Consider the following 27,653-nt stretch of genomic DNA (forward strand, 5'->3'; position numbering starts at 1 on the left):
GCAGGGGAATGGAACTTTCAGGCTGCTTAATGTAACACTCCAACCATATTTAAAAGTTTTAAGTCAGATTATAACCACCTTTAATGAGTTTGACCTTGTATATGTTTGCCTGTGTGCTTGTGTGGTGACCGCTGTTCAGAGCAAGTGTCAGCACGGATTGTACAGGAAGTGACAGCTGAGGCAGTGGCAGTACTGAAAGGAGAACAGGAGAGCCACAGGCTACCATCAGGTAAGCTGCACACTCATACTTCAGTAATGTGGCATTCAGGTAACATGTTGACTTGCTTTGCAAGTCTTCGGGTAAATATCAAAACTTGCATATTTATAACTGATCACCTGTTCTAATTGCCAAAGCCTCAGCCTTGCTGCACTCACACTACTTATCACAGGTCAAAGTAAAAAGCATTAACATTTTCACCATGACTATTGTAGAACACTTTCAACTAAATAACTGAAGAGTGTGTGATGTTGATGTTGAAGAATGGTGGCAGCAGTTAAAGATTTACTGGAATAGCTTTTCCTGGCCTGGCTGTGATACCCAGTTGTCGTGTAATCCCATTGGCTTTGCAAGTTTGTCTGCCTTTTAAGGATGGCTATCGCCATTTTCTCTGTCCTGACCTGTCTGCTCCCATGTGACATGGGTGATGCTAAACGCGTGTATAATGAAGCTTTTTAAAGTGTCCGACTACTATATTCTCTGGCCTTCTTGGGAGTGCATGCCTTGCTGGACTGTAACAGGGGAGCCAGTGGCCTGGCATGCTACCACATGTTCTGCCCATTGAAGCTGTGACTGCATCAGGATGGTGTAGATGTTAACCAGGCCAGCATGGGCGAGGACCTCAAGGTCAGACATCTTGTCTTTCACTTTGTGCCAAAGTGTTTATTGAGGCATGTGGAGTTGAACTAGTTCAACTTTCTTACATGATCTTGGTAGACCGTCCATAATTTGCAGCCATAGAGCAGTGTAGTGAGAAATATAGCATGGTACACTTTGATCTTTGGCCGTAAGGTGATACCTCTCCAGTTCCACAACTTCTTGTGGAGTCTGCCAAAGGCAGCATTTATTTTAATGAGTTTGGCATTCACCTCGTCATCAATGACAACATTTCTGCAAGGTAGGTGACCTTGTACACCACATGTAGTTGCTACCCATTGATTTCCTGGAGCTGGCTGATGAGTACAGGCCATATAAGGGAGCGTGCAGTGGCACCTCGCATAATCCACACTATGGAACAACCTTGAGTCCTGCATGGCAACCACCCAGGCAGACAACCAGTGCATCCCCACCTCTTGAAAGTAACAGGACTTAACACATTTTAGTTGACCCAAAACAGTGAGCAGTGCATTTATCTTTTTTTGTACAGGATGACAGAACTGAACATTGAACTGAACAGAACTGAACTGAACAGAATATTTATGGGTTCAAAACAGAACCCATAAATATTGTCAGGGGTGCACATAACGGTTACTCATTGTGTTCATGTGTGCTAAACATCATTGATGCACAGCAGAGGGAAACACTTTTCGTACAATCTGTCATTGCTTTCTTCTTATGAAGTGCTTCTCTCGTGTTTTCTGCTACGCATAATTTTTTTTAGCACGCACAAGCACCATGAGTGCCAGTTATTTCAGGACAGTGAGTGATGTTTTTCTGCTACCTCTCCTTTCTTTTTTTTTAGTTGAAGACACAACCAACTTGCCTCCCTCCCCTCCACCCTCACCTGCTGCAGAACACTTTGATCCTCTGGGACAAGGTAGGCCAAGTGTATCAGACAAAATGTGTGAGATGTCTAATGGATAATCCTGTGGTTTCCTGCAACATGTGATCTTCAACACCTTGGGGTGCTGGTGTCGGTTGGTTGTGGGGATATTTCTTCATCCCAGTCAGTATACGTCCCACATCAACACTACACATTCAGCAAACCTCTATGCCAGAGTTCCCAAGACCAGGAACACTTTCTCCATTTTTCAGCCATTCATTTATTCTAAAATCCTGCTCCCTCCTCCTCCTCATCAAAAGTCTTCACAGTCATCATTCTTTACTTCTAAGAGAAAGAAACACTCACTGCATGACCTCCATTTAAGTTGACTCTATAATCGTCATCTTTTATTGTATATTATAACCTTTAAAACATGCTGTCATGTCACACACTAGTACAGTAGTGCAGACAAGTTAGCTAACACCTTAACTTTTAGTTATTTGTCTTTTTGGTTTGTATTTTGTGTGTGGCCTTGTTTATTGTCATTACCTGCTGTTGCCTTGTCTCCAGTTAGATTTTTCACATTAACAACACTTAAAAAATAAAATTACATCAATTCCCAGAAAAAATCAATGCAATAATTAAAAAATGTAATTATAAAATGAAGCCTAGTCCTAATAATGAGTCATATCCCAAGTGATGATGGCTGCAGATCTGAGACACTTCTGCACAGTGGCAATCCAATAGTCTGAGAGGCTACAACAGAAACCATTAGCATCACATAGTGATTAACATTGTATCGCAGTACTTCTCCTACCTGGGGAGGTGATGGCCTAGTGGTTAAACATTGGGGTTGATACGCGAGGATCCTCAGTTGAAACGTCAGTCTGACCGGACAGTCACTAAGGGCCCTTGGGCAAGGTCCTTAATCTCCAGGTTGCTCCCGGTGTGTAGTGAGCACCTTGCATGACAGAACCCTCACATCAGTGTGTGAATGGGTGAATGCGAGGTATCACTGTAAAGAACTTTCAGCTTCTGATATAGATGGAAAAGCGCTATATAAATGCAGTCCATTTACCATGAAAGGATTTGTAAAAAAAAAAAATAAAAATATCTTAATGTAAAATTCTTGATCTTGTTGTACAACTTATGAATTTTGGCAGAAAATGTGCATGGCATGGCAAAAATCCCACGAGATCTCTTGTCATAGGCACAGAAAATTAAAAAAACAGATAATCAGATAATGGAATAGTAGTAATATTGCAATACATTGTTCGTAAGTTGGTATCGCTCCTTGTTCCTGCCGTATGCGCTCAGAGTGTTGGAGAGTTGTTGCATGAAAATGTTTTTATACCTGTAGCCACTGTACTGTAGCCACACACAATGAAATTTGATAGTTTGTTGCCATTTTTGCTTGTAGAATGGTGGCCAGTAAGAAAACCTTGTGCTTACATCTGTAGATGTGCCAGTAGTGTATCAAACAAACATCTTATAATTCATATAAGTCTGAGTGATGACTCATATGCAAAGGTCATAGTTATCTTCTCGTGTTTTACTGGGGTAATATGTAAATTTATGTGAAATTTACAGTTAAATGTTCTTTCCTTTTGATTTCATGAACTCTGATGTTAACAGAAAACAGAAATTTGTTCATGTATTGTAAAACGGATACACCTTCAATGTTATGCATACACAAGTACTACTGTACATCTTAGTGTCCATTTCAATGTTAGTGTGGTTTTACCTTTGTCTATTTTATTCCTCTTCAATTGTGCTTAAAGTGTGAAGCATTTGGAAAGCAGTTCCTGCTGCTGTCTATCACAAGAGGTGCAACATATTCAAAACCAAACAGTTGCATTGGATTTGTATTTGTCACTTTAATTATGCAATATATGGTTTCTATCAGCCTGTGTCTGGCACCCCAAAAGCTTGATTGTCTTCAGTTGCTTGTCATCGTCTCCGTCTTCGTGTTGCTTCTTATGTGTCCTGTGAATTCAGTCAAACTTTGTGTCTTTCCTACATTCACCTGTGAATCTCTTTCTGTCTTTTGGCTAATTTTTGAGTTTAGTTTTTTCATCTTTCTCCACTTTGTCATTGAAAAAAAATGCCCATCTTAAATCACTGTGAGAACAGGTTTTTAGTTATCGGGGTTCTTCTAACACTAGTTCAAGAAAGGGTCTAGATAGTATATGTTTTCATTTTCGCTTCAGCACATCAGCAGGTGATGTCACACAGGAACCCCTCCCTTCTACTTCAGATTGTGTTGGTCAATGAAATCGTAAAATCAGTGCAACCAGTGGGCTCTGTGGACGAAGTGAAAGCCGCCACCATCTCAGCCTTTTTCTGGAATCAGATTAAGACCAGTAGTCATCACCCGCTGAAACATTAGGGGCCACATGTGGGTCCAGTAATTATTTCCTGAGACATTTTTATAGAAAATTTATTGCACCCCATTTTTTGGTTTGCACATGGATATCGCTCAAAAAATAGATGCATCCTGCTATAAAGATTTGCACTGAGGAACAACTGTAATGCCAAAATACAACCCCTGGCAAAAATTATGGAATCACCGGCCTCGGGGGATGTTCATTCAGTTGTTTAATTTTGTAGAAAAAAAACAGATCACAGACATGACACAAAACTAAAGTCATTTCAAATGGCAACTTTCTGGCTTTAAGAAACACTATAAGAAATCAAGAAAAAAAGATTGTGGCAGTCAGTAACGGTTACTTTTTTAGACCAAGCAGAGGAAAAAAATATGGAATCACTCAATTCTGAGGAAAAAATTATGGAATCACCCTGTAAATTTTCATCCCCAAAACTAACACCTGCATCACATCAGATCTGCTCGTTAGTCTGCATCTAAAAAGGAGTGATCACACCTTGGAGAGCTGTTGCACCAAGTGGACTGACATGAATCACGGCTCCAACACGAGAGATGTCAATTGAAACAAAGGAGAGGATTATCAAACTCTTAAAAGAGGGTAAATCATCACGCAATGTTGCAAAAGATGTTGGTTGTTCGCAGTCAGCTGTGTCTAAACTCTGGACCAAATACAAACAACATGGGAAGGTTGTTAAAGGCAAACATACTGGTAGACCAAGGAAGACATCAAAGCGTCAAGACAGAAAACTTAAAGCAATAAGTCTCAAAAATCGAAAAATGCACAACAAAACAAATGAGGAACGAATGGGAGGAAACTGGAGTCAACGTCTGTGACCGAACTGTAAGAAACCGCCTAAAGGAAATGGGATTTACATACAGAAAAGCTAAACAAAAGCCATCATTAACACCTAAACATTTAAAAAACAAGGTTACAATGGGCTAAGGAAAAGCAATAGTGGACTGTGGATGACTGGATGAAAGTCATATTCAGTGATGAATCTCAAATCTGCATTGGGCAAGGTGATGATGCTGGAACATTTGTTTGGTGCCGTTCCAATGAGATTTATAAAGATGACTGCCTGAAGAGAACATGTAAATTTCCACAGTCATTGATGATATGGGGCTGCATGTCAGGTAAAGGCACTGGGGAGATGGCTGTCATTACATCATCAATAAATGCACAAGTTTACGTTGATATTTTGGACAATTGAAAGGATGTTTGGGGATGATTAAATCATTTTTCAAGATGATAATGCATCTTGCCATAGAGCAAAAACTGTGAAAACATTCCTTGCAAAAAGACACATAGGGTCAATGTCATGGCATAGGGTCATTGTCAACGAGCAGATCTGATTTGATGCAGGTGTTAGTTTGGGGGATGAAAATGTACAGGGTGATTCCATAATTTATTCCTCTGCTTGGTCTAAAAAAGTAACCGTTACTGACTGTCACAATCTTTTTTTCTTGATTTCTTACAGTGTTTCTTAAAGACAGAAAGTTGCCATTTGAAATGACTTTAGTTTTGTGTCATGTCTGTGATCTGCTTTTTTTCTACAAAATTAAACAACTGAATGAACATCATCCGAGGCCAGTGATTCCATAATTTTTGCCAGGGGTTGTACATCAATCAGCCATAACATTGTGACCACCTGCTTAATATTGTGTACGTTTAAACAATCCTGACCCATTGAGGCAGGGACTCCACTAGACCCCTGAAGGTATGCAGTGGTGACAACGTCAGATCTTTTAAATCCTGTAAATTATGAGTTGGGGGCTTCATGGATCTGAGTTGTTTGTCCAACACATCCCACATGACCTTGTTTCCATTTCACCGGTTTTGCTTTCCTGGACCAATTTTGGTAGGTACTGTCCTCTACAGACCGGGAGCATCCCACAAGAGCTGCAGTTCTTGGGCTGCTCTGGACTGGTCATGAAGCAATCACAATTTGAAAATCACTGAAATCTTTATGTCCCCATTTTTGCTGCTTCCAACACATCAACTTGGAGGACAAGATGTTAATTTGCTGCCTAATATATCCCACCCACTGACAGGTGCCATTTTAACGAGACAATCGGTGCTGTTCACTTCACCTACCAGTGGTCATAATGTTATGGCTGATCAGTGTATCACCCTCTGATTATGAATTAAGGAGGCTTTCATTCCAGTTTGGCTTTGAATCCTTTGATTAAAGTGAGAGTACTTTTTACAGGTGCTTTCAACAAATATTGTAATAAAATAGTATTGTTGGAGTTTGTGTCCTGTGCAATATTTTAGAACAGAATAATTAAGTGAAATAATTTTCCAAAAGTACTGACAAAGTCATACAATTCACATGTGGTTGGGTACTCAGCATTATCCAGGTTAGAGCTGTAAAATTGAGTTGACTGTCCAGTTTGTAAAAGTCCACACAAGCAGAAGTACTGGCTTTGTGTTTGTGTTCTCTATTGCTCTACAGTTGGCACTTTGGTTGATGTCAGTCGTTAATGACTACAGCTTCATAATATCCTCAACTATCAAACTCTGTTTTAATGGATGATTATGGTGTTGTCACCCTAAGGTGCGAAGTAAAAAGACATACATCTTCAAGATGGTCATTTTTTTTGTATTCTTCAGTTTTTCTTGTACATCTTCAAGATGGTCATTTTTTCTGTTTTGTATTCTTCAGTTTTTCTTGTTTTCCTTCTCTTCTTCTTCGCTTTCTTTTGGTCTGTGTCCAGATTTCCCTGCAGTTCTTCTCCTTGTGTCTGTCTTGTTTGTAGATGTAGGGGATGAGGAGGAGGCAGGACCTCTCCGCCGCTTCCAAAATTCTCGGGAGAGGTGCAAGTTCCTCGCCCCCTCCATCTCAGTTTCCGTGCCCGAGGACGACCCCTACCACTCCGACGAGGAGTACTATGAGCACCCTTGTTCAGCCCAGAGTGGACGCACTCGGGCGCTCGCCCCACAGGGCAGGCTGTGGCCTTTAGACAGATTGAAGGTGAACCGAGCATGGTTCCTGTGTGCCATTTCCCTCCCATCTCCTCTCTCTTTTTTGCCTTTCTCTTTTTAACACAAGTTTTCCCTCTTTTCTGTGATTTGACCTCCTCCCACCATCCCTTCCGTCCTTCTGTCTCTCCGTCCGTCAGTTCGTCTTTTCGTCTCTTTGTGTGTGTTTGTGTGTCCTTGTGGTGTTTGTTTCTCCACACTCTGAATAATTTCATATTTGTCATAATTATATTTCATTGATTTCACCTGAAACCATTGCTACGTGTTCACCATGCTGTTAAGTCCAACACACAGCAATAATAACAACTGTAAAATACTATATATTATAATTCAGTCAGAAGACATAAACACATTGCTACATTTCTGCAGTGTTTTTTCTGATATCGAAACATATCAGTGAAACAACATGGCCCAAAAAATAGGTTTTTGGTCCTGGACTTGAAGTAAAATGGATGGTTTTTGTGACTATTCCAAACAGCCCAACCATGAGTGAGGAACCTCCGTACATACACGCTACCCTCTCATGATCATTTTCCAGTTTTGTAGTGGAGTTGCAATATTCCCTGAGAGTTACTGTATGTTCACTGGTGTCATTGTGCTGATTCACAAGAGGGGGGAACCAACTTCTTCAGCCTTAAGTACAATAAACAAAATAGATCTATCTATCTATCTATCTATCTCTCTCTACCTACCTACCTACCTACCTACCTACCAGTAGTGTCTACATTTATGTAATGTTATTATTCTCCACCAGCCATAAGGAAAGAAGGGAGATAAGTAATTTTCACCAACTTTGAACTGGGCATCCCAAATAAGTGGCTCTTGAACGCATAGAAAGAACATAGAATGACACCCACCCACCCCCCACCCCTCAAACAAAATCACTGCTAACCCACCCTACCACCACTGCCGCCTCCACTTCACTGAACATAGTAGATTCTTGAAATTTCCAGCCACACACACATACACACACAAACACACACACACAAATATCAATGTTTGATCTACATGAATTGTAAACCTTCCAGCCTTACATTTTGAAAGCAAAACTGCCACTATTCTTTTTACGCAAATCACAGTGTGGTAGCATAGTTAAATCAACAGCACAGGTGGTTGGTTTTGTTTCCATATATCAGAACTCAAAAGACACCTTTTAGTGAATCTCCAGATTTATCTCCCAGAGTGGTGAAGCCAATATAAAACCAATTGAATTGCACAAATTACTAATGGGGGATGATTGGTGGAAAAGTGTGCCTTCTTGATCTAAACGAGTAATAGGCAGGTTACACTGATTGTACCCTTGACTGTGTTGACTGACGTGCATCAGTCATCTGTCTCATACAGTATTTGTGCTTCCATTGACACAAGTATGCCAATTCACTTGATCATCAAGAGCGTCAGTTCTTTTTTGAATTCGGTTTATACGTCTTCAAATAACAGCGTAAATCACCCAAAAGTGCTTCACAAGATTACAGCCTAACCTTCCCTGCCCCCTGAGCAAGTACATTGGGAGCAGTGGTCAAGAAAAACTCCCTCTGGCCTTTTTGAATAGTGGAAGAAACCTATATTCAGAGGGGTGAGTATCTGCTTGGGCTGTTCTACCAATAATAAAATAAGAAAAAGCACAGCAAAGAAATGTCAGACGCTCAAATACAAAAATGTTGCAGCTGAGCAACCACATACATATAGAATAAAGTGGTCACAACAGCAAATGTCTCCACAAAACATCTAAATGGTGCAGAGCAAAGTCAGCAAATGTTTTTAGTCCAAGCTTATGTTCTGAAAGCTTCAGAATGTTCACTACAGTATTTTCCACTTTTAAGAAAAATGTTGTGCTGTCTAAATTTCCCCAAATATACAAGTGGCCAGTGGGACCTCTGAATATTGAGGAAATGCAATAATATTGGTTTTGGATATGTGAGAAGAGCAAATGTAAAAAATTTATACAGGGTAAAAGTACATTCTACGATAAAAAAAAATTAGCATAATAACACAATGCACCCTAACACACATACACACAACTGGACTGCAGTTCTTTGTAGACACCTTTTTTCCCCAGATTTCAGAACAAATGTGTTTTTGCAATGCCAGTGTAGCTTTGTGATAATTAATTAGTTCTTCATTTATATTTTCCAGTGGCCAGAACACAGAGATTCAGGAATGGTCACACTTTGTATTTACTCAATAATTAAATATCTAACTAGTAAATAAAAAGAAAAAAAATGATAACAAATGTTTCATTTATGTTTTTGTTTGAAAGAATCACACAAACTACAAAAGTAGACGACAGTATGCAAATGGTACCAAACTATACCGCTCTCAGACAACACACTATATGTGTAATGTATTATATGTGTCAACCAAAAAACACTTTATGTTGTGTTTTCAAAGAGCTGAAGGTGTCCCATCACAAACTGTGTCCACACATAACCCAAGTCTGTGTTGCCCGTAGTGTTAATGTGTCCCCCTCTCACCCCTGTTTTTGAGAAGAAGAGACCATGGAGGCTCTTACAGCTGAATACGAGGAGGAGTTGGAAGAGGAGGAGGAGGAGGAGGAGAGTGCAGAGGCAGCAGAGTCCGAAGCAGCTCTTGATGAGCAGCAGTGGAGCGGGGAAGAACCTGAACTGGACAGTCCCCAAGCTGAGCCCTTAGAGCAGGCAGAGGCCATAGACGAGGCCCAGGCTCTAGTCCTGGAGCAGGCCCGGGCAGCTAGTGCTGCTAAAGAAAGCTCTAAGGAGAGCGAGGAGGAGGAAGCAGAGGGTGAGGACAGCTCTGAGAAAGGTGTGTCCTGCCCTCTGCTCTCCCTGCCTGCATGTACTGTAACTGCATTGTCCAGTGTACAAGTGCACCAGATGTGCCAAAGGGCGCCATAAACATTTAACACAAGCATAATTCAGGTGGAATGGCAAGTTACCCCCCCCTCGCGTGTTCTGCTACGGCTGCAAGGCAACACAGGCTTGTTGGTGATAAGCGCAACATCCTTTTAACTTAATCTGGTTGAACTCTATGTTTTCTTTGCGCTTGTGTTTTTAATTTTCTTGCTGTGGTTTTCGCGGCCGGCCGTTTCGTATTTGTATGACTGTAACAGTGCTTTTTCACACCGGCTACAGGCTTACAGGTTTCTCATCTTGTTTTACATATGGCTTAGTGCTGCCGTGCAAGTGCCACACATACAAGTTGTGCAACCATAAATACTTAATACACATGTATCAGTCATATTGTGCAGGAGATTTTGTGTTGGCTGTTTCATGTCCAGTGCAGCAAATAGCTGTAAACAGTAAAAAGTTGATAAATGTTTATTTTGATCAGTTTTTATTTTGCCATAGCTGGTAAATGTGTGCATATGGCATTTCTGTGTCATTCAACACTCAAGAGTCTTCTGTTTTTGTGTTAATAATTTAAAAATGCATTAATAAGATCCACAATTAATTTTATTAACTCGAAATGTGAATGCTGAAATATTTAACTGTTTGAACTCTCACCCTATGTAGAAAGAGTGACAGAAATGCTATTCTTTTGTGTTTGATATTTTGCATGGATTTCCATCCCATCTATTATTGCTTGAGTCACATAAAGCCACATCATGTTTGCCTCATGCCAGTTCCGTCACATACCATGCCATATTCTCATTCATCTGTGAATTGGTGGACTCCATAATCTTGCCGTTCTTCTTCAGTGATGGCAGTGTCATTGTGCTGTAAGTTACTGAGGAGAGCTTTGCTTGTTTCTGTGACAACGGCTTTTCCCATCCCTGGCTATTTATTATAGCACTTAAGGCATGCTAAATAAATACATTTTCTATGATGAAAAGGTCAACTTACAGATTTTCTTTCAGCTTTGAAGATGGACACAGACAAACAGGGCAGTGAGAAAAGTGGTTCCATGAGCCCAGACAGCATTGGATCAGAGAAACGCCCAGAAGAAGCTTTTGAGCCGCAGATCCAAGGGTTCTTCGCAGGTGAACGAGTTGTACCCGAGAGTCCAACCATGGACATGCCCTCCTTTGTTCCTCCAAATCTTCAAAATCAAGCCAAAGAGCCAGCCAGGTCGCTCACCCTCCAGCCAACATACAATGAGCCCATTACTGTGTCAGAGAAGCAGCCATCTGTGGAAGTTGTGGAGTTCAGCAGCATTGGAGAGCCATCTGATTTCTCTTCATTGGGAGTCCAGGTTCAAGGAGAAGATTCAAAAAAAAACACAGGGGACAGATCTGGAATGTCAGCATATTTTGAACTTCAGCTTTGGAGACTGATGAGCCTCTTACACACTAAAGCAGAAGGTTATTATGAACTGAGCACAGCTGGTGAAGACAAAAGTAAAATCGATTCAGTTTCTCCAGAAGTCAGCTACAGCACACTGGCTGAAGCCAGGATGAACCAGAAACTACAAAAAATACAACAGAAAATTCTAGAGTGTTCACAGTCCTGACAGGAATAATGAATGCAGGGCTCTCCCCTGGGAAACTGGCACTAGAGCAGAGCAGTTACTCACTTAACATCACATCGGAGCTGTGGATCCAAGTGGCCAAGGACGACTTCGGAACTTCACCCCACTGGCTACAGATATAATATCACACACAAGGGAAGTCTAGATGAATTAGCAGACTATCTTCCAGTGACCACCCCCTCTGTGGAGGAAAACTCCATCTTTCCCTCCCTTGATCCTATGAGGACTGCAGCGTCTGTCACTTCAGAATCCTCATCCCCTCCCAAAGACATCTGACACCATTTCAAAAACCACCTCTGAACCAGAATCCCCAGAATCACCTAAGGCTTCTAAGAACAATGATAAAAAGGCACAGTGATGACACAAGACTTGCCTGAAATGTTGGACCTTGCTGGCACTCGCTCCAGACTGGCATCAGAAAACACAGAACCAGAATTCGCCCGGAGGAAAATCCATTCAATCTGATGGTCCTGCTTTCACCGATGACCCACGGCTAATTTTGTTTCAGGTGAACCGAGCCCTATGGTTAAAAAAAGTGACAGCCAATGGAAGAGATGGGTTATTGTGTGTTTAGCGAATATTCAGGACCCCATGCCATCGCCTGCAGATGTTTTCAGCCCTACAGATGCATCTGCGAAGGTCTTTACACCCTCGTCATGGAGGAGAAAGTGGCTGAGCAAGCTAGAAAAATTAGCAGTCAGGGACATCTCTATGAGGACAAGAGCAAGATATCAGGAGCTGCTGACGTAACTGAAGGAATTGACCAGAAAGTGGTGGAGAGAAAAAGAGTCCACTGAAGAAAAGCAAAAGCAGCTGCAGAGATCAGCAGACTAAATTGTAAGTGAGCAAGAGACATCATCAGGTCCAGCAGGGTGAGTCCTTCGTGACACCAACTGTCACTGTCACTCTGGAAGAAGGTGGGAGGGTCGGTGAGCGAAACAGAAGGACAAGCCAAGTGGTGGTGGCTCCGCGTCAGAAACTGAGATTGCTGACTACGAGAGGCAGATTCGCAAACTAGAGATGGAAGATAGGCCCCTCAGTTTGGAAGAGGAGCGAGAACTGCAGGAGCTCAGGGAGAAGGTAAAACTGGTCCACCAGGAAGCCTATGAGGAGGTCGACGCTGAAGATGTGTACCAACTGACCGGCGTGGCCAAGGACCGAATTGCAAGACCTGTCAAAACTTCACCTGCTTCATCTGTGGAGAGCAATATTGATGATGACAAGCTGCTCTCCCCAGTGCTCTCACCATCCAAACTTAAACAAAGGGAAGCTTACGGTTCCCCCAAAAGATCAGTTTCCCCAAAGAAAGAGGAGAAGGAGAGAGAGGAGTTAGAAAGAAAGATGAGGGAAGAGCAGGAGAAGGAAGCAGCAGAGAGGAAAATTAGAGAAGAAAGAGAAAGGGAAGAGAAGGAGACAAAAGAAAGAAAGGAGATGGAAAAGAGAGAGAAAGAAGAGGCAGAGAGAATATTGAGGGAGGAAAAAGAAAAGACGGATAAAGAACAGAAAGAGCAAGAAATGAAAGAGAAGCTGGAGATGGAGCTAAAGAAAAAGAGGAAAAGAGAGAAAAGAAAGAGAAGAGAAAGAAAAATGTTAGAGAATGAAAGACAAGCGATAGAAGAGCAAGAATTGCAAGAAAAGAAGGAAAAGGAAAGATGGAGCATGAACTGAAAATGAAAGAAGACCATGAACAAATGGCAGCGACAGGCATACATACTGCAATTCAAGTCAAAAGGCTTGCCAGTAGAAGAACAGTCGCACTGATAACGATGTGTCCGAGATAGTGAGACAATCTACCTGAAGGAAGTACCACCTGTCGCCCTACCGAGAATGAAGCTCAAAAGCCCCTCCAAGTTGCTCATGAGGAAAGAGGAAGGTGAAGAAGGTGGAGTTGTGTTGGACACAGCTGGGCGCAGCGTAAAGGAAATCCCAGAGGCTCGTGCCACCATCGAGTCAGTGGTGACGGTTTGCAAGACGACGATTTTATCACTGTGGTCCAAAACTATCGATGAAGGAGAGGAGCCCAGTACACAGTGGTTCGTTTCTCTGCCCCGCTGAGACTGAAGCCCTATCATATACCATCCGGAATGAGGAAGAGGAGGAGGAGTCTGTGGAGTTAGCACAGGAAGCTGACATGGAGCCTGCCAGTCTGGAAGAGGTGTGTGAAGTTCCTGATTCTCCTGATGTTCCTGAGACACCTGCTTCCCCCAGAGAAGGTGCTCATATGTTAGAACAGAGGGTCCATCAGAAAGCTACGATAGAGATGGAAAACCACAATAGACGATTCCATCCTGGACAGCTCCTGGGTCGACACCCAAGGTGACAACTTGTTGATAATCTTCTTTTCTGTTTATTCTTTCAGTGTTCTATAAGTGAATGAACTAACCACAATTCTATCATCTGTAATGGAATTATGCTTTTTTGCTTTCATGCAGATGATGATAAGAGCATGGCTACGGAGGCGATTAGAGATTTTGCCCAAGGTGATCAGCCCCAATAAAAACCCCTGCAGTGGTCCACAGCAAACAGACACAGCGAGAGAAAGCCAGAGAAACAGGAAAAGCAAGTTAAACCCAAAGTCAAGGCTGAAGGGTTATAAGGCCATATCTCTACACCAGAACGCAACCTGCTCGTAAAGAACCAGTCTACATCCCCAGAGAGGAAGTCAAGAACGAAAAAAGGTTCTTGAATGTCTTACCTATTGCTTTAGTTTTATGCAAATCTATGTAGTTGCGAGAGACCTTATCCCTCGCTGGCAAAGTCCCAAAGGGGGATTATGTCATGGCGATTTCTGTCTGTCTGTCCGTCCATCCGTCCATTTCCAAAAAGGTTATAAGCATTCCGAAATCAACATCTCTCACACTTTTTTAGGAGGAATTCCATGAAACTTGGTAGAATTCCTTGTTATAGGTTGATAATACACCTTATAATATTGTGCAAGATTAACACATTTTGGCAGAGTTATGGCCCTTGATAAACAAACCTAGACACTGCCATTTTCATGAGTTAGTGTCTGCCTTCTGATATTAATTATCACATACCTTGAAATGTTAGAATGTAGCAAGCACTTGTACCAAAGCAGCATTTGCCAGCGGGGAATATTGTGCTCTCAAGAGCACTCTTATTGGGTTATTGGATGTCTAATAATTTCTTGAACAGTAAGATGGTGCACTGACGAGAACACACTGATCTAAATACTTCAAAGACCTGACTAATTGAAAGATAACTTCAATAAGGCTAGTATCTCACTCGATGTGACTATTGGAGACTAGTTGGAGACACAGATTAGTGACAAAACACGCAAATGAGTGACATATTTGCACCTGGTATCTCACTGGAGTGATACAAATGACACTTTGCACACAAAGTGCTCAGCTAGTATTAACCTGCTATTATGCATGTGAGTAGATGCTATGGACATTTCCTCGACTAACAATAATCAAATTAAAATAATAATAAAATGAAAATAAATTAATATTAAATAATAGTAACAAAGCCTTTTTCCTCCATAAGGAGAAAAAATACAACAGGAAAAACTGTGAGCAGGGCACTCGCCAAATTGTTGAATGATTTTTTGTAGAATGAAATAGGTATGTCCAGTGGTCCACGCCATCACAGAGCTCCTGGGTGGTGCCGTCATGCATCCTCCTATGGAGAGATGTCCTCCTCGTTTCTAGGGATATGGCCAGTATTCATCCACTGCTGTGCTGAAGCCCACCTCTAGGCATCCAGACTGACCATGAATGCATGCAATCACGGGCGCCAGCATGAGAATGATGATACAAGTAACACATTTGGTTTTAAAAAATGCTTCTTAGGCATCTTTTGAAAAAGCCAATTCAAACTTTCAGAATTACAAAACATGAAAAATGGCACCATTCTGTCATATTGAATTGCACAGAATCCCACCACATGGACCCAGTTTGGATGTTGTGTCTGAACTGAGGTTTTGATGACAAAGAAGTAAGCTCTGTGCAAGCCTTGAGACCCATCGGGCTGGTGCTTATCTCTGTATATCATAGTATAATGCAGATGAGAGTCTGCAGCTCCTTATTCACAGCTGGTTCAGTTGCAGTGATGCAGAAAAAGTGTATGAACTGGACACAAACACCGTAGCATATCCGGAATCTAAGCCAGGTCTACATTGCTGTACCCACCACACTTGGCATGCTGTAATAATGCTGCTTGGGTTGAGAAATGGCTTGTGTAGTTCCAAATTTGGATTGTACATGGTTTAAATAGTATCATTTGATGCTAGGATCACCAATAGCAGGCAAGTCTATGCATATTTATCCCCGAAACATGAATATCTGTACCATCTCTAGCAGCCATCTTGGAAAGTGGCTGCCATTTCGAAAGTTTGAGTGGCCTGTGGGTATTTGCAAAAGACGAATGCGTTATCAGTATTTTAACCAAATATGGCACTTGAACCACCATTTAAATGATTCTTCTGAAATATTCTGTGATCTGCTACATGATGAAGCTGGGAACCTTTCCTTACTTGATCTTGGAGCAGCATTTGTCTTATTTGCTTAGGGGTATACAGTGTCTGTGGTTTCTTTTGATGACCCTTTCTGCTCTGATCATGTAGCTGTGATAAGGAAGACTGAGTTTACCAAAAGAACCGAGGCTCAGATTCACTCACCGTCCAAGAGGAGTATGGTGAAACCAGCCGTCCGTCAGACCCGCCCTACCCAGCACCACTCCTGTCCCAGAAGGAGACCCACAGGTGACACATGACCCTGTCTGGAGATTTTCTGCTGGAAATCCTTTTTTTACATTCACCGTTCATTTCCATTTGATTTGGGCAAATGCCCCCCCCCCCCTTTGCCTTTATTTGGGGAGGTGGTTGTTTTGTTGTTGTTGTTGTTTTGTTTTTTTTTTGCCATGTTTTGCCATGTATTCCTTTTTGTTTAACCACAGTTAAACCTAACTGTTTTCCATGGATGGTCTTGCTTTGTTTTGGCACATATCCATGATAGAATCCTTGCTCTCTTTTAAAGAGTAATATAAAACCAAGGTCAAAAACATTGTTTCATTGACCTTTTCTGATTGAGTGCACACCTCTTGGGTATGCCATATATCAATGAAGGGTTAGAGCTTTTGACATTAACTTTCTCTTTATATCCCTTTTTATATCTTGGTAGCAGTTTTTATGCATGTGATGGTATGAATTCATAAAATACGACCATGCTAGTTTCTTATTATTGTCTAAACCTGTAAGGTATGTCCAATGATTGTTGGGAATACAGAATTTGGGCTGAAAAATATTTATTAGTCATTCAGAAAAAAATCCCAGTTTTTCCTGCATTTCTAAAGTATGTATCCACAACACTGTTTTGCTGCTTGCTGTGGTTGCCAAGCAACTAGTGGTCCATGCTGTTTTTATTTTAACTTGGTACTATAAAGTCATCCATAACATTCTCCAGTCCTAAAAGCTGTTTTTGCTTGATTTCCCCCCCAAGGCCTGAATTCTGTGTCATTTCTGATGAATGCTCAGTATATTGCTGTATTTTCCTGATTGGTTCCCTTGTGTAATCTGAAATCCCTGGTTTTATATGATATCCTGCCAAATCTTGGCTTAAGAGTGCCATCAAGACAATGGCAACCAGGCCCCACAGGACATGTAATTTGTCACAGTTTATAATGCAAAAATAAAGATTTATTTTATTTATTAATTTATTTGCTATATGTGTGTGGGTGAGTGTATATTTGTATCCTCTGTTTGGTTTCCGCATCGTCAGATTCTCTGCACACACTGAATTTTTGTGTCTCTGTTTCTCTCAGATTCATTACCAGACAGTCGTCAGCCTCTCAGTGTTGCCAGACTGTCTCGGGACCGAGCATCGGTGAGTTGTCACCACCAGTCCATTTTGCCATGACATCATTGGCATACAAGATTGTTTAACTGTAAATCTGCTTGATTCATCAAAGGGGTGGTCACTTGGCTGCACAATGCATTTTTAATCATTAAAACCAGACTCATAATATTCAAGTCCAAATATTTCTCATAACTACAGTCATTTTTATTTAGTCTTTATTAGATCTGTTAGCTCTGTTTTCATTTTGGTATTTTATTTCATTTATTTATTTGGTGTATGAGTCATAGAATGTGAATGTGGAATATCACCATGGCACCTAATAACTATGTCACAGTTTGGGAAACAGTTTTTTTGTTTTTATAGTCTTGTCTGTCCATTCATTTGTCCATGAGTTTTGTAAGTGTAACTCCTTCTAAGCCTTTTGGTCAATTTCAGCAAAGCTTCACACAATAGTAGCACACAGACGTGTTCAATATGAAGATACATATGAAGGTAGAAAAATGGCTCATATTATGCGCTATGGTTTAGTGTATTGGAAGTGCATTCACTTTTGCCATCCATCCATCCATCCATCCATCCATCCATTTTCTTCCGCTTTATCCGGAGTTGGGTCGCGGGGGCAGCAGCTCAAGCAAAGCCACCCAGACCTCCCGATCCACACACACCTCCCCCAGCTCCTCCGGGAGAACCCCAAGGCGTTCCCAAGCCAGCCGAGAGATGTAGTCCCTCCAGTGTGTCCTTCCCCGGGGCCTCCTCCCAATGGGACGTGCCTGGAACACCTCTCCAGCGAGGCGTCCAGGGGGCATCCGGAAAAGATGCCTGAGATGTTTTTGTGCAAGTATTTGCTCATTTTGAAATGGATGCCTGCAGTGCGTTTCAAAAAAGCTGGGACAGTGGTGTGTTTACCACTGTGTTACATCACCTTTCCTTCTAACAACACTCAATAAGCATTTGGGAACTGAGGACACTAATTGTTGAAGCTTTGTAGGTAGAATTCTATCCCATTCTTGCTTGATGTACAGCTTCAGTTGTTCAACAGTCCGGGGTCTCTGTTGTAGTATTTTGCACTTCATAATGTGCCACACATTTTCAATGGGCAACAGGTCTGGACTGCAGGCAGGCCAGTCTAGTACCTGCACTCTTTTACTACGAAGCCACACTGTTGTAACGTGCAGAATGTGGCTTGGCATTGTCTTGCTGAAATAAGCAGGGACGTCCCTGAAAAAGACGTTCCTTGGATGCAGCATGTGTTGCTCCAAAACCTGGATGTACCTTTCAGCATTGATGGTGCCATCACAGATGTGTAAGTTGTGCATGCCATGGGCACTAACACACCCCCATACCATCACAGATGCTGCCTTTTGAACTTTGAGCTGGTAACAATGTGGATGGTCTTTGTCCTCTTTTGTCCGGAGGACACGATGTCCATGATTTCCAAAAACAATTTCCAAAAACAATATGGACTCATCAGACCACAGCACACTTTTCCACTTTGCTTTTGTCCATTTCAAGTGAGCTCAGGCCCAGAGAAGGCGGTGGTGTTTCTGGATGTTGTTGATGGCTTTTGCTTTGCATGGTGGAGTTTTAACTTGCACTTGTAGATGTAGCGACGAACTGTGTTAACTGACAATGGTTTTCTGTAGTGTTCCTAAGACCACGCGGTAAGATCCTTTACACAATGATGTTGGTTTTTAATGCAGTGCCGCCTGAGGGATCGAAGGTCACAGACATTCAGTGTTGGTTTTCGGCCTTGCTGCTTACGTGTAGAAAGTTCTTAAGCTGTTGGACTATTTTTTTCACACAGTTGTTCACAAAGTGGTGATCCTTGCCCCATCTTTGCTTGTGAACGGCTGAGCCTTTCGGGGATGCTCCTTTTATATCCAGTCATGACACTCACCTGTTTCCAATTAACCTATTCACTTGGGAATGTTCCAAACAGGTGTTCTTTGAGCATTCATCAACTTTCTCAGTCTTTTGTTGCCCCTGTCTCAGCTTTTTTGAAATGTGTTGCAGGCATCCATTTCAAAATGAGCATGCACAAAACCTGCATGCATTCGCTCTGCCCTCAAATCCCAGTTCTCTGTGAGTAGAGCTGAATAGTGATTGAGGCTAGTTATCAAATTTTAGAACATGTCTTACTCATGAAACACACTGCAATGGTTGCACAGGGGTACAAGGGTGATTTTGTTTTTCCCCTAACGTCTTAGTTTAAGATATTTTAAGCCATAAAGTTCTGTATAATTGTGGATGTGGTTGCTTTGAGTAACAGCGGCTGAGCCCAGTGGCTCTGCCTTTCGTAGCCTCTGACTGAAACTCGGTGTCCGCTGGCAGCAGCCACTCGCTGTAATGTGATTGTTATGTCTGTTTGTTTGGAGTATTTTATTACAAACACCTGGAAAAATGCTGATTGTTGTGTGGTGAAACATCCTAACTGATCACCTAAGACATCTCTGTTGCAATATTTGTACTCAGTGACACTCTGGGCGGATATCATGTTGAATGCTAAAGGTGTTAGCACTTTTAGTAGCTGTCGGTACCTTCATCCATTTGGTCCACTTAATATACGATTGCTGAGAAAATAAGCGGCTCATAACTTTTAATGTCCACACCAAAGCAAATCATTAGGTGAACCACTGCGCAGTCTCCAAAAATATGCTTTAATAAACACCCAAACCGACGCGCGCCTGTTAGCTGGTGATTCAGACTCAAAGAAAGGTGCCTTTTTTGTCACACACTGAGCCACCCACACTCCTCCCCTTTCAGCATTAATGAATCATTGCATGCTGGGCTCTCTACATGGCGGTGTCCAGACAAGTGTGTCATTTCAGCTGTCTTGCCGATCACTTACAATAAGTTCCCTTCCCATCAGGGGGCCGTGACCCACTATTTAGGAATCACTGCTCTGTGGTGTTGAAATTTGAAATTTCTGTATCGCTAGTTCGCATGCTAACATGTCAATAACATGTCTTGTCAGTCACTTCAGAGGTGTTATCTGGTGACAAAAACAGCATTTTTAAAAGAAGTGTTTATTGCTAGATAACTTTTACAAAGTATATGAGGAAAAAATGGCAAACAGATTTACACAGAAATACATCAGTTTTCCACCATCTTGGATTATTTAGCAACCACTCGGATTGGCAGTCGCTGTGTCACACCACTCAGCATTTGCAAAAGACAGACTTCTCATGTAATTTGTCTCTTCCTAGTTGGCAGCACTGCGACCACTGTGTCTTGTCACTGTGATTGAAAATGAATAGTAGCTCCTCTCTTTAACTCTGTCTCCTGTAACTAATCTATCCGTAGGGTGATCTCAGTCTCTTCCACAGAGAAGTGGGAATTTTTAAAATTTTATGCACTCACTGATATCAGATCAGTACTGAGTTTTTGCAGATATACTTGTGGTTAGAGAATGGATGCCAAGAGAGCAATAACTTGTACTTGTGTATTTGTGGACACTTCAAATGTTTCCACACGGTGAGGAAACACAGCATGACTTCGTCATATCATTAGTGGAATTAAGAGCCCTTCAAAGTCTGTTCCACATGTCCTCCTGAGGTTTTAACAGTAGCTTTAGCACTTATACAGATAAACAAATCTGCTGTTTAATGAAGCATTATCCTTACTTGGAAAAAATAGCCCCTTTATTAACACCTCCATTGTTGAAACAGCCTCCCTTCATATAAAGTTTGTGTGAAGTGTTTGCTGTTGTTGCTCACTTTAATGGATGTTTGCACAAGTAGTCCATACACATCCGTTTAGAGCTTTTTCACTGAGTGGGTGTTGAAACCCTGTGACATTTCTCCAGCGGTTGTGGTCGTGACTGTATTTTACTCCTCCACTATGGTAATGACAGTGGCTATGTCTAAAATACAGCACCTCCTGCTTATCCTAAATGTCAAGTCATCACAGTATTTAATGCATGTAGTCTGTCCCTTATTGCCCATACTTCATACAGTAATTAACTGGAGTTTCACGCAAGTTGCAATGTTTACACAGTGCATTACATTCACTGTACTAACATTTCATTTCTAAGTGTATAACCTATTGTAGTTTTTAAATAATGTTTTCATCCTTTTTTAGACAGTCAATGAATACATATGCAAAGCTATGATTGTATGCTGAGAACAGCAGATTTTATGTTAATATCTCATTGTTTGTGCCACAGTTGGAATATCAGAATGTATGCTGTGTCCTGTGTATTGTTGGTGTGTTATTCATCCACCGGCCCCGTCATTGCTCCATCTCAGCGCCATGCCCATCATTTGCCACCATCAAACTTCCCCACCTCCACATCCAGAGTGGCTGCCTCATTAAATAGGCCAGTGTCAATGGAGCATCAAGGCTCTGCCACTTTCCACAGATTCACAGGTAAGGTAGGTGGATCGTAGACCAGCACTGTGCCTGAAGACGTTCTCTAATGGGTTCAGCCATTTTCAATATTGAATCCACAGGGAATGTCAGCATGAGTGGCCACGGGGTTCATATCGTCTACCTTCTGTGTTTGACTCTAACAGGACTGTAGATCACAAAGCCCTGACAAGAGATCTTTGCCACAGCCTGCCTCCATCCTGAGTCGTCGTGGCGACCACGAGGAAAGTTCCACTTCCATCACCAGCTCCGGCTCCACGGCTCCCCGCAGACCCACATGTAGGCTGTAGATTTTGTAATCATCTTCACAAAGCACCAAGTGGCAGTAGGAAGCCTGTCAGTATGAATTCAAAGAGCATTGACTGAAATAGCATAGAATTCTGACATTCAGTCTGTACAACAGCTGATAACTGTAAGCCTGGAATATGACTGTAGAAAGCCAGTTTGTTCCATTACTTACTTTAATAGAGTTCAGACTCATCAATTTGTAAAATCATACACCTTGGAAGGTTTGAAGAATTGGTCGAAAATACTCTAAATAGACTTCACATTTCATTTTTATTTTCAAGAAATCATGCAGTTTGTTCCTCAGAAGTCTGTGCATCAATAATTGTAACATTAACCCTTTAATTTCCTCACATTTTTCAGTAGAATGTAGTAGATACCATTATGCTCTACCAAACAATTAAGTTGAACATTAAAGGATTATATCCACCAGCAGTCTAAAACTCAAAATCCTCTGCTTTACATACACTTGCTGCCCCTATTAGGACTTTTCTTCAGTCTGCATGAGGTGATCCCAAATCCTCGAGCAAGACTGAAACACAATGAACCATCTACAGGTCAACCATCAGTAGAAATAAGTAGAAATTACTGTACTAAAATGTTTACATTACACCATCATCATAGGTGTACCAGACACCATAAAATGTCTCACAGAGCTTGACACTAGAAAAGACCCTTTTTGCACTTTATGGGAGTAACTCTGCAGTCCCCTTCCATCAGAGGAAAGCATGTATTATGAATGGGCTGGGTTAAACCATCTGGACCCTCATCCCCTGGAAAAACAAGAAGACACTGGAGATCACAAAAGGTGTTGTCTTTGGAGGGTGTCAATAGGTGTGGTTGTACATTGCATATGGACACCCAGGTCTGAACTTGAGGTGGCTCATGTGGGTGGACACTTGGAACATACTCTTCTCCCAGCAAGGATAACCAGCTCTCACTGCTGCTGAGGTAGCTTGGAAAACTGCATTGCAGTGGGAGTACTCTCTGAGGTCTGCAGACATGGATGTGACCTGGCAAAAGTGAGTGTATACGTTTGACTACCTCAGTGATTCTCCGGCCAGTCCCACACTCCATTGTTCCCTCACTCGTGAACAAGACCCTGAGGTACTTGAACTCCTTCACTTGGGGCAAGACCTCATTTCCTACCGGGAGTCGGCAAACCATTGGTTTCTTGCTGAGAACCATGGCCTCAGATTTAGAGGTGCTGATCCTCATCCCACCCGCTTCACACTTGGCTGCGAACCAGTCCAGTGAAGACCCTCTTTCCCCTCAACTACACCTTGATATCCTGTCCATGAATATCATAATAGGATTGGTGACAAGGTGCAGCCCTGTCAGAGGCCAACCCTGACAAAAACAAGTCTGACTTACTGCCGAGAACCCAAACACAGATCTCGCATTGTGAATACAGAGAATGGATGGCCCTGAGAAGAGACCCCTCACTCCATACTCCCACAGCACCTCCCACAATATCTCCCAGGGTACGTGATCATCCCGCTTTCTCCAAGTCCACAAAACACATGTAGACTGGATGGGCATACTCCCAGGCACCCTCCAGGATCCTTGTGAGAGTGAAGAGCTGGTCAGTTGTTCCACGACCAGAACGGACCAGCATTGTGCCTCTTCAGTCAGAGGTGCGACTACCGGCTGAACCCTCCTTTCCAGCACCCTAGAGTAGACTTTACCAGGGAGGCTGAGTAGTGTGATGCCCCTGTAATTGGCACACACTCTCTGGTCCCCCTTTCTCGACCACCATCCCAGACGTCTTATCCAAGACAGTCCCTCCACACTCAGAGCCTTCAGCATTTTTGGACGGATCTCATGAACTCCTGGGGCTTTGCCACTGCGGAGTTGTTTGACTACCTCATTGACTTCCACCAGGGAAATAGATGATGATCCCCCATCCACTTCCAGCTTTGCCCCTTCTATAGAGGGTGCTCTAGTCTGATGCAGGAGATCCTCAAAGTATTCCTTCCAGCGTCTGATTACCTCCTCAATTGAGGTCAACAGAGTCCCATCGTTACTGTAGACAGCTTGGATGGTCATCCATTTCCCTCTCCTTAGTTGCCTCACGGCCTGCCAGAAGCACCGTGGTGCTGACCACAAGTCCTTCTCCATGGTTGCTCTGAACTCCTCCCACACCTGCTGCTTTACCCTCCATCACAGCAGAGGCTGCCACTTTTCAGGCCTGTCAATAGCTTGCAACTGCCTCCGGAGTCCTCTGAGACAACATATCCTGGAAGGACTCCTTCTTCATTCTGATGGCTTCCCTGACCACCGATGTGAATCACAGTGTTCAAGGGTTGCTGCCCCTTGAGGCACTTAAGACCTTCAGGCCACACCTCCCCCACTGCGGCTTCAGAAATGAAAACTTTGAACGTTGCCCATTCTGGTACAAAACCATCAACCTCCAGAGGGATGCCAGAAAACTGGAGGTGTGAGTTGAAGATCTTTCAGACAATGGCCTCCTCCAGATCTTCCTACTTCACACGCACTATCCGTTTGGGCTTACCAGGTCTGTCCAAAGTCCTCCCCCACCGTCTGATTCAACTCACCACCAGATGGTGATCAATTGACAGCTCTGACCCTCTCTTCACCCAAGTGTCCAGAACATACTGCTTCAGATCAGATGATATGATCGCAAAATCGATCATCGACCTTTGGCCTGGGGTGCTGTGGTACCATTTACACTTATGAGCATCCTCATGTTTGAACATTGTGTTTATTATGGACAGTTCATGACTAGCACAGAAGTCCAGTAACAAATGACCCCTCAGGTTTAGATCAGGGAGGCCCTTCCTCTCAGTCACACCTCTCTAGGATTGCCACTCCAATCCTCGCCACTCATTGATTAATGACTGCACCACAAGTGGTATGGTTCTTATCATGGGTGATTTCAATGTGACCACAGGCATGGAAAGCACTAGTTACAAATATTGCGTATACTCCCACATAATGTGTGGTGAAAATGATGGAATGCTTCTTTAATTTGCAAAGAGTCAGGGGCTACTAGTCTCTGGATACTGGTTCCACTGTCCAGAATCTTACCCCTGAATGTGGTACTCCACCTCTTGTGGTGCAGGTAAGGAGAGCGATGATGTTGGGAAGAGAGTAAAAACTTCTGCAGACCTGCAGGATCCATAGAAGTGTCTAGTTTGTGAACTCTGGTAATAGACTTGGATTTGCAAAGGATTCAAATTGTCAAAGTTGTTGAGCGATTTTCTGTAGGGGCTTGGTGTATGCTATCAAGATAGATTGTTCATGGTAATGAGTCATTCACGTCATCAGGAGAGTCGTCAAGGGAGCCATCAGGGGAGGCTTCCATCCCATCATTAGGAGAGTGCTAACTAGAGCACAATGGGTGCTAATTAGAGCTATTGTTTAGTCACTAGCCTATAGCAGTCGGCCTCTCGGTAGGAGGGGTCTGGTTAGGTTAAAAAACTCCAGCTTTTGTTGGCTTCTGGTTTATTCTTCTCTACAAGAGTCAAGACAGAAGTCAGACTACCAGAGCAAGAATTTTAGCTGAGGAAGCTTCTGTGATTTGAAGCGAAACGTCCTCACGTCAAGCAACCCAGTCCAGTCGAAGAGTCAAGCTTCTCTACTATGGAAACCACCTGGACAACTGAGAGCCTACACAGAAACTATCAAGATACAGTACATCTGGGAAGGCCATATGGCATCATCAGGTCCCTGTATAGAGGTGTTTGGTAGTGCTAATATCTTTGCAAGATACAAGTCCAGGTCTTCAGAATCACAGTATTTCATGTCTTACTGCATGGTTCTGAGACTTAGACTCTAACCAATGACGTAGGATGTCTTTTGTACTTGGTCTTCACATAGAAGACTTGAGGACAACTGGAAAGACTATGTCAGACTACTCAGAGGTAGATGAGGTGTATTACTTGTATTGTGAGAGAATATTTGCTCCATCACTGTGGCCATGTTGTGCATTTCCCTAAGCATGTTCCACCACATATGTAACTAAGTGCTGAAGACCCCAGCAAATGGAAATGTCTAAAGGAGCATCCAGGTATCACTTTGCTGTGGCAAATAGATGGATACTTTTGTGAGGTGGGGATGGGGAATTGTTTTTTTCTTGGTGGTTGCTGATCAGGACTCAGGGTAGCTTCGGTGAAGATGCCAACATGCAGCACCACTGCACGCTCCTTGACCTGAGGTAGTGACATTTCACCAGATGTTTGACTTTTTCAGGAGCTGGTCTTTCTTGTATCTGGTTGTGTACAGACTGACGAGATACACTCCAGAAGATGAGCTAAAAAGCCCTGTCACTTTCTCATGTATAGACAGCACTTAACATAACATTTAATAATGGATTTAACATTAACATTTAAGAACACAACATTTAATAATAAAATGTTCATAATATGTCTACACACTTAATGGGTATTACATTAGGTTATGATCACTTAAAAGAACAGAAGAGTAAAAGTGATTGCTTATTCCATATAAAAATAACATGAAAAAAAAACCTTTCTCCGGTAGTTTTTTTTTTTTTTTTTTTTTTTTTTTTCAGAAAAACCATTGATAATTTTGAGATATCCTGTTAAATACACGTGGAAGTGGATTTCTAAAAATCTCCAGAGGTCTTTCATTTTCAGTTCCTTCTTCTGTCATTCATCTTAGAAAATCCTAACCTTTTCTCTCTCTTTCCTTCTTTCCTTTAGCGTTTCACACTCAGATGAGGGCAGAGCACAGGACAGGACGAGCCCCTGGTATGACAGGTACAGAGGAGACTGGACTTCTGTCTATCACTCCTTACGCTTAACACTTTATTTCTGCCACCAGCAGCTTGTGATGGGCCAAAGTTGTCATCACCTTTGTCTGTTTCTGATAAGATAAGATAACTGAAAAGGAAGTGGAAAGATTTTGATTACATTTTGAAAAGAGATGTTCCTTTATTCAGGGAAGATTTTTTTTTGAACTGGAAAATTAAAATTTTACCCCGTGAATTCTTTTGGGTGTATTTTGGGCTGCTAGTAACAAAAAAGGCTTAAAATTTGTCTAGCTACAACCTAGCTTAGCTATAACCCATTTTTGTGGTAATTCGTATCAAGTCTGCCAGTATACGTGCATCCAGAAAGTATTCACAGCGTTTCACTTTTCGCACATTTTGTTACGTTACAGCTGTAGCAGATATAAGTTAAAACAACATTTAATTAAATGTGAAATTTAAATAAAATACCTCAAAAGGGGCAGCACCTACTTACAAGTATTGGGAAAATTGTTATAATCAATGTTAATCAGTCTTTGATCTGAAAGTCCTAAGTTCTGGATACAATAGATTAAACATTCAAAGATTCAAGATTCAAAGAAATTTATTGTCATATGCACAATATAGAACATGAACATGTTCCCTGCACAATGAAATGTGTCTACTGCATTTAACCCAATCCTAATTGCCAGTAGGAGCAGAAGTCGCCATTAGGCGCCCGGGGACCAGCTCCAGATGTACATCCCTGCCTTGGTCAACAGCAGGGCTGAGCAAACCAACACCGACCCATAACAAACAACGCACACACAACACACAACACATAGGCCGGCCCGGTACATAAAACATATATATGAAAGCAAAACACGAGGGAAATGGAGAAAAAAAAAAAAAAAAAAACCTCATAGCTGCTGCATTACACAGCAGCAATGAG

The 27,653-nt window shown here is 42.2% G+C and overlaps 2 protein-coding genes and 1 long non-coding RNA gene across 3 annotated transcripts in view; 2 read left to right on the top strand and 1 right to left on the bottom strand.

Annotated features, from left to right (window-relative positions):
- Positions 1–27,653, top strand: part of map2 (microtubule-associated protein 2) — a 235,391-nt gene that overhangs the window by 124,665 nt on the left and 83,073 nt on the right. The window lies entirely within an intron of this gene.
- Positions 48–11,512, top strand: LOC117524042 (digestive organ expansion factor homolog). The gene is made up of 4 exons (XM_034185763.1): positions 48–229; positions 1,680–1,754; positions 9,560–9,850; positions 10,905–11,512. Exons 3-4 carry the CDS (start codon positions 9,568–9,570, stop codon positions 11,495–11,497), a joined length of 876 nt encoding a protein of 291 aa, XP_034041654.1. The 5' UTR covers positions 48–229; positions 1,680–1,754; positions 9,560–9,567; the 3' UTR covers positions 11,498–11,512.
- Positions 5,916–22,399, bottom strand: LOC117524048. The gene is made up of 3 exons (XR_004564688.1): positions 22,320–22,399; positions 20,624–20,627; positions 5,916–5,926 (listed from the first exon to the last, which is right to left on the bottom strand). It is a non-coding gene; the product is annotated as an uncharacterized LOC117524048 (long non-coding RNA).

Source organism: Thalassophryne amazonica, chromosome 14 (genome assembly GCF_902500255.1).
Source record: "Thalassophryne amazonica chromosome 14, fThaAma1.1, whole genome shotgun sequence".
In the NCBI taxonomy this organism is placed as follows: domain Eukaryota; kingdom Metazoa; phylum Chordata; class Actinopteri; order Batrachoidiformes; family Batrachoididae; genus Thalassophryne; species Thalassophryne amazonica.